The 11093-nt window shown below is 43.2% G+C and overlaps 1 protein-coding gene across 2 annotated transcripts; it reads left to right on the top strand.

Annotated features, from left to right (window-relative positions):
- Positions 1–663: 663 nt before the first annotated feature.
- Positions 664–7146, top strand: g6pc1a.1 (glucose-6-phosphatase catalytic subunit 1a, tandem duplicate 1). Of its 2 annotated transcripts, none has more exons than XM_084141686.1 (5): positions 664–1052; positions 1238–1347; positions 1816–1948; positions 3907–4022; positions 4509–7146. In XM_084141686.1, the coding sequence occupies exons 1-5, from the start codon at positions 835–837 to the stop codon at positions 5015–5017; spliced, it is 1086 nt and encodes a 361-aa protein (XP_083997812.1). In that variant the 5' UTR covers positions 664–834; the 3' UTR covers positions 5018–7146. The 2 variants fall into 2 exon arrangements, with proteins under 2 accessions (XP_083997812.1, XP_083997813.1); XM_084141687.1 differs by having other exon boundaries at positions 666–1052; positions 1816–1921.
- Positions 7147–11093: the final 3947 nt, after the last annotated feature.

Raw genomic sequence — 11093 nt, 5'->3', positions numbered from 1 at the left:
ACATAAATAGGTCAATCAATTTTCATTGGACTGCTTAAAGTGTCCTTGCTACTATCCTCGCCAAGAGACGTATAGTCCTGGAGTGGAAAAACATTCACCCACCATTGCACAGTCATCCTGTTTCAGGGGCTAGCTTATCACTCCAGAGCAGACCACCTCTGTTTACCGCCTTTGGCAGCAGGAGCTCCATGGAGGGGTGTAGGCTCAGTGGCGGACTTACCATTAGGCAACCAAGGCAATTGCCTGGGGCCTCATATCATCAGTGAGACCTCCAGGGGGCCCCCATTGATTTTGTTAGTCAACCAGATATAATTTAGTATGAACATCGCATAAGTCAAGGCAAAATGTGTAGAATTGCAGGAAATTAACTTTAAAACTGCAACATTTTCTCTCCTCCCCATAGCAAAATGTGTAGAATTGCAGGAAAGCAGCTTTGAAACTGCAACATGTTCTCTATTCATAGCAAAATGTGTATAATTGCTGGAAATTAACTTTAAAATTATATATTTTTTATCTCCGCTGCCAAGAGGGAGGCCGTTAAAATGTTTTGCCCGCGAGGTGGGTGTGGGGTTAACCAAATATCACTTAGGCCAGGGGCCTCAGACTAGCCTCCAAATCACTAAGTCCGCCCCTGTGTAGGCTAAAGGTTAGGGAGTATGTCTGCAACAACCTCCAGGAGGCAAACAAATGCCCTAACCTTGAATAAAGTCCAGTGGGAACAACAGACTGAACGACAGTCCTGGAGCTCAAGAGGACTACTCCTGACCATTCTCCAATCCTCTCCCAGCTTTGGTGTACCTTCCCTGGGGACTGATCTGGATCAACACCACAGTCATGGATATTTTCCACAGCTGGGGGGTGGAGGTGGCCGTCCATCTGCAGACCCAGTATGGGCATTATGAGGGCTGGTTTAGCCTAGCCTCTACAGTGGCAGACCTGCATACCACCTTCTTTTGTTTCTTCCCAGTCTGGTTCTATCTACGCAGGGATGTGGGTGTAAAGCTCATCTGGGTGGCTGTCATCGGGGACTGGCTCAACCTGGTCATGAAGTGGTAAGGAACGGATTCAATTGGTTTTCTGTCATTGGTTTGTCATGGATTTTGGTACACATTGCGATTTAGTACACATAAACAAGAACTTACGCTGACTTGAACATAATTTAAAATGGAAATTGTCATTATATATTGCAAAGTCGTAACATTTCAAAGAGTTTAACGATGTTCTCTCTCCATGGCAGGGTTCTATTTGGAGAGAGACCCTATTGGTGGGTCCATGATACCCGCTTCTATGGGAAAGATCCAGCCCCTGCCTTAAAACAATTCCCCATCACCTGTGAAACTGGACCAGGTAGGCAATGCCATAGATAGATGTGTGCCAGAGTCTAGCACTGATTATCACTCAACACACCTCAAGATTATAGCAGTCTTGGCAAGTGGAAGCATTATTTGCTTAGCCTATATCTAATAGATGACTGATAACAGTACTATAGTGCCATAACAACCTTTGCACTTATTGATTCCCATTCCGCAGGGTAAATACATAGAGAATAATCTTATCTGGAAAGGAATTCGGTAGTGTAGTGTGTCATTTTTGTTTCACTAATTGCATCTTCAGGGTGTGTTTCCACTGTCCAAATAAGACAACAAAACAGGGATGGGAAAGAGGTGGAATGTGATTATGGGAAAATACTGCAGACAATAGATACTGAACAAAGAGACTTTGCCATCATATCCCTGGTAGCCAGATATGTGTGTGCTTTAGCCAACTCTTATATCCTAAATGGTCAATGAAGCCAAAGTGTGCTGTTTTTCATAGGAAGCCCTTCGGGTCATGCCATGGGCTCGGCTGGGGTGTGGTACGTGATGATAACGGCTGTCTTCTCAGTGGCGGCAGAAAGACGGTTCCCCCCTATCCTGTACAAGTGGGTCAAAGAGAAGTGGAGTCAATGGTGGTGTTACTGCTTATACCCAATTCAATGCTTACAGATCTACACAAAGTGCCTGGGAGTTAGGGCAGGGGTGGGAAAACTACGGCCCTCCAGTCAATGTTATTCGGCCCGCGAGGGAGACCATACAGAGGTAGATTTGTTTGTTTTTGGGGAAATTATTATTTTGGTTTAAAAAACCACTCCAGGCTATTCTTGAACATCTGAAACTACTGTAAATACACTGCTCAAAAAAATAAAGGGAACACTTAAACAACACAATGTAACTCCAAGTCAATCACACTTCTGTGAAATCAAACTGTCCACTTAGGAAGCAACACTGATTGACAATACATTTCACATGCTGTTGTGCAAATGGAATAGACAACAGGTGGAAATTATAGGCAATTAGCAAGACACCCCCAATAAAGGACTGGTTTTGCAGGTGGTGACCACAGACCACTTCTCAGTTCCTATGCTTCCTGGCTGATGTTTTGGTCACTTTTGAATGCTGGCGGTGCTTTCACTCTAGTGGTAGCATGAGACGGAGTCTACAACCCACACAAGTGGCTCAGGTAGTGCAGCTCATCCAGGATGGCACATCAATGCGAGCTGTGGCAAGAAGGTTTGCTGTGTCTGTCAGCGTAGTGTCCAGAGCATGGAGGCGCTACCAGGAGACAGGCCAGTACATCAGGAGATGTGGAGGAGGCCGTAGGAGGGCAACAACCCAGCAGCAGGACTGCTACCTCCGCCTTTGTGCAAGGAGGAGCAGGAGGAGCACTGCCAGAGCCCTGCAAAATGACCTCCAGCAGGCCACAAATGTGCATGTGTCTGCTCAAACGGTCAGAAACAGACTCCATGAGGGTGGTATGAGGGCCCGACGTCCACAGGTGGGGGTTGTGCTTACAGCCCAACACCGTGCAGGATGTTTGGCATTTGCCAGAGAACACCAAGATTGGCAAATTCGCCACTGGCGCCCTGTGCTCTTCACAGATGAAAGCAGGTTCACACTGAGCACGTGACAGACGTGACAGAGTCTGGAGACGCCGTGGAGAACGTTCTGCTGCCTGCAACATCCTCCAGCATGACCGGTTTGGCGGTGGGTCAGTCATGGTGTGGGGTGGCATTTCTTTGGGGGGCCGCACAGCCCTCCATGTGCTCGCCAGAGGTAGCCTGAGGTACCGAGATGAGATCCTCAGACCCCTTGTGAGACCATATGCTGGTGCGGTTGGCCCTGGGTTCCTCCTAATGCAAGACAATGCTAGACCTCATGTGGCTGGAGTGTGTCAGCAGTTCCTGCAAGAGGAAGGCATTGATGCTATGGACTGGCCTGTCCGTTCCCCAGACCTGAATCCAATTGAGCACATCTGGGACATCATGTCTCGCTCCATCCACCAACGCCACGTTTCACCACAGACTGTCCAGGAGTTGGCGGATGCTTTAGTCCAGGTCTGGGAGGAGATCCCTCAGGAGACCATCCGCCACCTCATCAGGAGCATTCCCAGGCGTTGTAGGGAGGTCATACGGGCACATGGAGGCCACACACACTACTGAGCCTCATTTTGACTTGTTTTAAGGACATTACATCAAAGTTGGATCAGCCTGTAGTGTGGTTTTCCACTTTAATTTTGAGGGTGACTCTAAATCCAGACCTCCATGGGTTGATAAATTTGATTTCCATTGATCATTTTTGTGTGATTTTGTTGTCAGCACATTCAACTATGTAAAGAAAAAAGTATTTAATAAGATTATTTCATTCATTCAGATCTAGGATGTGTTATTTTAGTGTTCCCTTTATTTTTTTGAGCAGTGTATAAAGTATGTTGAAATGGTAATAGACCGATATATTTTCAAATAACTGCCCTTTCTCTGGCCCTCAAATATATTTTTTGGACGAACAAATCTGTAAAAAAAAAACTTAGTTAGGGTGAAGGATCTATTGTTGTTTCGGAGCAGGGCCTTAGTTAATTTTTCTTCCCCAGTTTCTTGCAAGTGGGGCTGTGGATGCTGCTGTGTACAGTAGAGCTGCTGGTGTGCATGTCCAGAGTCTACATGGCTGCCCATTTCCCGCACCAGGTCATCAGTGGGGTCATCACAGGTCAGAGAACCAGGGCTTGACCTAGATTTCAAGATGCAGCTTGTACCCCTAGCAGGTTGTGCTGACCTGAACCGAACTGTGCTGGCTTGGTTATTTTCCTTTCACATTGTCGTCCTTTCCAGGAACTGTGTTGAATGCGCAACCAGGCCAGCACAGTACAGCTCGGCTTAGCTTGGTTTGGATCAGCAAGTACACTGTAAAAAAAATACTGTTGTTTTTATGGTAACTTACTGGCAGCCAGTAAACTTTACAGTAATATACTGTTAAACCCACGTTTCTTTGGAATTTACAGTAACATACTGTACTTTTTACAGTACAGTTTTTACTGTAAAGTTTACAGTAATGTACTATTAAACCAAAGTTTCTTTCGAATTTATGGTAAAATACAGTAAGTTACCGTAAAAGAACTAGATTGTTCTTTACAATATAAAAGGGGTATTGGGTTTCGATTCTGTTCTACAATGTTCTTGTCTATATCCATGGCAGGTATCATGGTGGCTGAGGTCTTCTCCAGAGTGCAGTGGATCTACAGAGCCAGTCTGAAGAAGTACTTCTACACCACCCTCTTTCTGCTCTCCTTCGCTGTGGGCTTCTACGAGCTGCTGAAGGCTCTAGGCGTGGACCTGCTGTGGACCCTAGAGAAAGCCCAGAAGTGGTGTGTGAGAGCCGAATGGGTCCACATGGACTCCACCCCCTTTGCCAGCCTCCTGCGCAACATGGGCACCCTGTTTGGCCTGGGCCTGGGCCTGCACTCGCCCCTCTACACTGAGAGCAAGAAGAGCAGCATCCCCTTCAGGGTGGGATGTATCACTGTCTCTTTATTGTTGCTACAGGTCCTGGATGGCTTGACGTTCTCCTCCAGAGACCAGGCAATGTTCTATGTGTTGTCCTTTAGTAAGAGTGCTGCTGCTCTCTTCATCCCCACAGCTCTGGTTCCCGGAGGACTCTCCTGGATCTTCCCAGGTAGTGGGGCGGCTAAGCTGAAATTTTCATAACAACCATTCACTTTATGATAAAAGCACTACATTTGGCCGAGGTAGGTTTATATAAATATTTAGATATCAGGCCATGGTAGCCATCTTACAAAATAGCCACTGAAAGTAACACAACATTTTACAATTCAGGAGTGTTTTGATATAATTGCACCAAATTTGTTACAGAGGTAGATGTATGTGCCCTGAAAATATGTATATATGGAGTTACCACAGATTTGGCCCCTTGGACACAGCAGCCATTTTACAAAATGGCAACATAATGTAATACTTTTTTACAATTTGGAATAACTGTTTTGAGATAACTGCACCAAATGTGCTACGTAGGTACATTATGTACCCTGAAAGAATTAAGAAATGGAGACCCCACAGATTTGGCCCCTGGCGGCCGGCTCTCTCGTAGCCGGCCGCGACCGGGAGACCCATGGGGCGGCGCACAATTGGCCCAGTGTCGTCTAGGGTAGGGGAGGGAATGGCCGGCAGGGATGTAGCTCAGTTGGTAGAGCATGGCGTTTGCAACGCCAGGGTTGTGGGTTTTTCATACCCCCACAGGGGGTATGAAAAAAAAATGATAAAAGAAAAAAAGAATAATGTATGCACTCACTAACTGTAAGTCGCTCCGGATAAGAGCGTCTGCTAAATGACTAAAATGTAAAAATGTAAATGTAAATATTGTAAAACTGTTATACAATGCAGAAGGACTGTTTTGAGATAACAGCACCACATTTAGTACAGAGGTAGATGTACAGTGCCTTCAGACAGTATTCATACCCCTTGAATTATTCCACATATTGTTGTGTTACAGCCTAAATTCAAAATGGATTACATTTATTTATTTTTATCGCACCCATCTGCACACAATATCCCATAATGACAAAGTGAAAACATATTTTTAGAACTGTTTGCAAATTAATATTTAGGCTTGCCATAACAATGGGGTTGACTGAAGACATGTCATCTTTTCATTTTTAATTAATTAGAAGAAAAAGTATTCGAAAAGCATACATCCACATTGACATTATGTGGTATTGTGTGTAGGCCAGTGACTAAAATCCCCCCCCCCCCATTTTCATGCAGTTTTACAGCAGATTTTCAGCAATTCTAAACATTTTGCCATAGGGTGGAGGCAAATGATTGCAGTTGTTAATATGATAACTGATGATCAATGGGCTTCACCCCGGTCGGTAATTCGACCATGCTTTCTACAAGTTTAGATAGCTGGCCGCTAGACTAATTTACCAACCCCCCCCCCAAAATTGCTGACATTAGCTAATTAAGTGCTGATGCACAACTAAATTCCAAAATTGCATCTCTCTCAGAGCATTTATACTGGAGTTTCTCTATTTCATTGTGGTTATGTCTCTTAGGTTCATATTAACACACGCTCTTTTATCTGAAACTTGTGAATGATGCTGGTGAATGATACTGTGCTGGTGTGGCTCATTCAATGACAACAGGAGGACAAAGGGTGATTATCAGGCCCTGGACTCTGGACCATGAGCAGTGAGGATCAAGACTGGTTGTACTATAATCTATGTACCACAGGGATGTCAGACTGCTGACTAACTCTTTTTACTTTTACCACTGTAGATGCTGCTGTGTAGCTTCTGATGGAATCCTAGACATTCAAGACTTATATATGGATATGGTTATGCACAGGTGGTGAATATGATCATGCTTCAGATTTTTTTGTTGTTGTTGTTGCAGTTAGCCTGGTTGATTTGAAGAAGTTAAAGTGTTTGACCATTTTTTACATTTTATTTACTAGATATTGTGAACAAGATTGCCGAGATTAACTAATGAGTAATATCAGACAGAGATTGTCATACTTTTGAGTTTGATTGTTCTTCCGAGAAAGATTCGGTCCTGTTTTTCCAAAATGCCAATGCTGATTAATTTTCACCAGAGCCAGGCATTAAACATTAACTACCAGGCCATCATTCCTCAGCTCAATACATAGCAACACTATTTCTCTGTACCTCATGGCCACTGACGTTGGGGGTTTTGGGCATGGAGGTTCAAAGAGCAGTACTTTTTGTGTGCACCATGTGTATCTGTGCATTAGTGATACATACCCAGTATACTGTTTCAAACAAACATACCAGCAATAAATCAATAAAGACTTTACTGTACATTGTCACATGTCAACACTACTGTACAAAATCACCTTAACCCCGATATGAAGTCGGTGACAATCCAGCCTATCATAGACAAGTATTGTGACGTACATGCATATTTCCTATGGTGACATAATACTGTACATCCATCCAACCTAGGGTTGCAAAGCTACCAGTAATGTGCCAAAGTTGAATATTCTGTAATTAATAGGCAATCTATGGCAACTGGTCATTTATACATTAATAACTTTTTTTTAAAGTATTCATACGTACTCATTGTTTATATCTGTGTCCATATTGTCCTTGACTTTCTAGTGGATGGACTATATGGTTAAAGAGAAAATAGCCTAATTAACCCTGTAGACCCCAATAGAATTCTAGAATGCTGCTGTAGATTAATGAGAATTTTCAAGATAAAGCTCATTTTCTTACACATTTCAAACAGACATAGCTCAAAAACAAATACCAAATGACAATTGCAAGTTTTAAAGAGCACAACCTCTTCTATGACACCACATTCATGTCAATAGGAATAACACTATTTTGTCTTTAATTGTGTAAAGACACTCACTATCAAAAAACGATTAAAACAAAATTCTAGAGTATTTAAATTGTAGTACATTTGATTAAATTACTCACTCAAAATGTACTAAGTATAATATATTAAACTTATAAATATTATTTACATTTAAATATTTGTAAAATAATCCAAAATGTGACCAGAGGACAATATTCAGAAAGTATTTCAAAACCCACAAAATAGGCGATTTGATTGACAACGATTATTACTTCTGTAACAATGTAAAAATTCAAACAACTATTCAGAGACTATTTCAAAATGTAGATAGCCTCTCTCAATAAGATTTATTAGAGACTAGGCCTGACACAACATTTAGAAATAGTAGCCTACTTTGACAACAACTCAGTGAATTGGATGTGGTGGCAGACAGGTTGGTGTTACACACCAGATCTGAAGAAAAAAAATACTCCTACCACTTTTAAAAACAACTCCAAATCCCCTGCCACCGTCACTTTAGGCCCAGGCTGTGTGGCAAAAGGGTGAACGGTGGGACTTGTGGCAGATGCACTTCATGGAAACGTAGGCTCCCCTCTCGGGTGTGCTCTCCCTCTTCCTCTCCCCCTGCTTCCTCCCCCTCTTCCTCCTCCTCTCCCTCTGCTTCCTCCTCTCCATGTTCCTCTCCCCTCACTCCTCTTCACTCTACTTTTCCTCTCTTGCTCCACATCTACAGTGGGGAAAAAAAGTATTTAGTCAGCCACCAATTGTGCAAGTTCTCCCACTTAAAAAGATGAGAGAGGCCTGTAATTTTCATCATAGGTACACGTCAACTATGACAGACAAAATGAGAAAAAAAAATCCAGAAAATCACATTGTAGGATTTTAAATAAATTTATTTGCAAATTATGGTGGAAAATAAGTATTTGGTCAATAACAAAAGTTTCTCAATACTTTGTTATATACCCTTTGTTGGCAATGACACAGGTCAAACGTTTTCTGTAAGTCTTCACACACTGTTGCTGGTATTTTGGCCCATTCCTCCATGCAGATCTCTTCTAGAGCAGTGATGTTTTGGGGCTGTCGCTGGGCAACACAGACTTTCAACTCCCTCCAAAGATTTTCTATGGGGTTGAGATCTGGAGACTGGCTAGGCCACTCCAGGACCTTGAAATGCTTCTTACGAAGCCACTCCTTCGTTGCCCGGGCGGTGTGTTTGGGATCATTGTCATGCTGAAAGACTCAGCCACGTTTCATCTTCAATGCCCTTGCTGATGGAAGGAGGTTTTCACTCAAAATCTCATGATACATGGCCCCATTCATTCTTTCCTTTACACGGATCAGTCGTCCTTGTCCCTTTGCAGAAAAACAGCCCCAAAGCATGATGTTTCCACCCCCATGCTTCACAGTAGGTATGGTGTTCTTTGGATGCAACTCAGCATTCTTTGTCCTCCAAACACGACGAGTTGAGTTTTTACCAAAAAGTTATATTTTGGTTTCATCTGACCATATGACATTCTCCCAATCCTCTTCTGGATCATCCAAATGCACTCTAGCAAACTTCAGACGGGCCTGGACATGTACTGGCTTAAGCAGGGGGACACGTCTTGCACTGCAGGATTTGAGTCCCTGGCGGCGTAGTGTGTTACTGATGGTAGGCTTTGTTACTTTGGTCCCAGCTCTCTGCAGGTCATTCACTAGGTCCCCCTGTGTGGTTCTGGGATTTTTGCTCACCATTCTTGTGATCATTTTGATCCCACGGGGTGAGATCTTGCGTGGAGCCCCAGATCGAGGGAGATTATCAGTGGTCTTGTATGTCTTCCATTTCCTAATAATTGCTCCCACAGTTGATTTCTTCAAACCAAGCTGCTTACCTATTGCAGATTCAGTCTTCCCAGCCTGGTGCAGGTCTACAATTTTGTTTCTGGTGTCCTTTGACAGCTCTTTGGCCTTGGCCATAGTGGAGTTTGGAGTGTGACTGTTTGAGGTTGTGGACAGGTGTATTTTATACTGATAACAAGTTCAAACAGGTGCCATTAATACAGGTAACGAGTGGAGGACAGAGGAGCCTCTTAAAGAAGAAGTTACAGGTCTGTGAGAGCCAGAAATTTTGCTTGTTTGTAGGTGACCAAATACTTATTTTCCACCATAATTTGCAAATAAATTCATAAAAAATCCTACAATGTGATTTTCAGGATTTTCTTTTCTCAATTTGTTTGTCATAGTTGACGTGTACCTATGATGAAAATTACAGGCCTCTCTCATCTTTTTAAGTGGGAGAACTTGCACAATTGGTGGCTGACTAAATACTTTTTTCCCCCACTGTATATCCCTCCTATCATCTCTAACTCCTCTTCTCCCTGCCTTCTGCTGCTGACCCCTGACTCTCCACATCACTTCCCTCGCTTTCACTGACCTAGAGGAACAGACAGAGAGAGAGAGAGAGAGAGAGAGAGAGAGAGAGAGAGGAGCAGAGCATCAAATAGGATACCATTTTGGTTAGGAACATCATCTCTCTCTGTCTCTCTTCTGTCCTCTCTTTTTCTCAACCATACACATACTCTCTTCCTAATAATCACATATTAGGGGTTTCCATAATAAATTGTGTGATACAGTTACACGCCTCCCATTCCACACCCACACACACAGTAAACCTTAAACAGTATCATCATGATGCTATACAGCATTTCCAATCAATCAAAATTATTTTATGAAGCCCTTAGTGGTCAGATTGTTTCTCAGTTCATGGTGTGCCTATATATGTCAGACTGACGCATAATCAGACAGGATAGATTACACAAAAATACATTCATGAATATGTTCATAGATGGGTCAGATTATAACCATAAAGGCTATATAGGATACGCACACTTCAAGACCCATGGTCAGATTACTTTTCATAGATGTTAAGAAGCATGGGCGGTGTGTTCAATAGGGCGATATGGGCGACGCACTGCCAAACGGGAAAAGGAAGGGATTTTTTTTCTAATCAATTATATCATGGCAACAGTAGTTCAGTGTTCACGTCTGATCTGCCAGCCACTAAATGTCCAATCAGGCTAAAGTCGTGCTTCAAATGTCCCCGCCCGTTTTGGGGCGATTTCAGTCAGGTTGAAAATCGCCCAGAAGTCTCTCATAGCCTCTAATGTAAAATATTTTTTTTTCAAATTTCTGAGCTTTCAATACATTCTCTATGGGTGTCTGAGGGCTTGCACTTACGCGCTTTCGTCATACGTAACGTAACGTAACCATGAACGGCAGACAGCAACGCTTGGACAGCGACTGGTGTAACCGACATGCACCATCTTTCAGAAAAGATTAAGAAAAATGAGCTGTCAAAGACCCACATTGATAGCTGTTTGAGATTGTCTGCTTTGGTGAGAGTGAATATTGCCACTCAACTGGATGAGGGATACAGGCTAGCTGTCCGCCGCCACAACGATGAGGT

Source organism: Coregonus lavaretus, assembly GCF_964263955.1.
Source record: "Coregonus lavaretus genome assembly, chromosome: 25".
Classification (NCBI taxonomy): domain Eukaryota; kingdom Metazoa; phylum Chordata; class Actinopteri; order Salmoniformes; family Salmonidae; genus Coregonus; species Coregonus lavaretus.
This window is presented reverse-complemented; position numbering and strand designations above follow the sequence as displayed.

Coding starts and splice junctions, on each gene's coding strand:
- g6pc1a.1 (XM_084141686.1), top strand. CDS start 835: ATGGATATTTTCCACAGCTGGGGGGTGGAGGTGGCCGTCCATCTGCAG. Junction 1,949..3,906: donor AAAGAGAAGTGGAGTCAATG/GTGGTGTTACTG, acceptor TTTCTTCCCCAG/TTTCTTGCAAGTGGGGCTGT. Junction 4,023..4,508: donor CATCAGTGGGGTCATCACAG/GTCAGAGAACCA, acceptor TATCCATGGCAG/GTATCATGGTGGCTGAGGTC.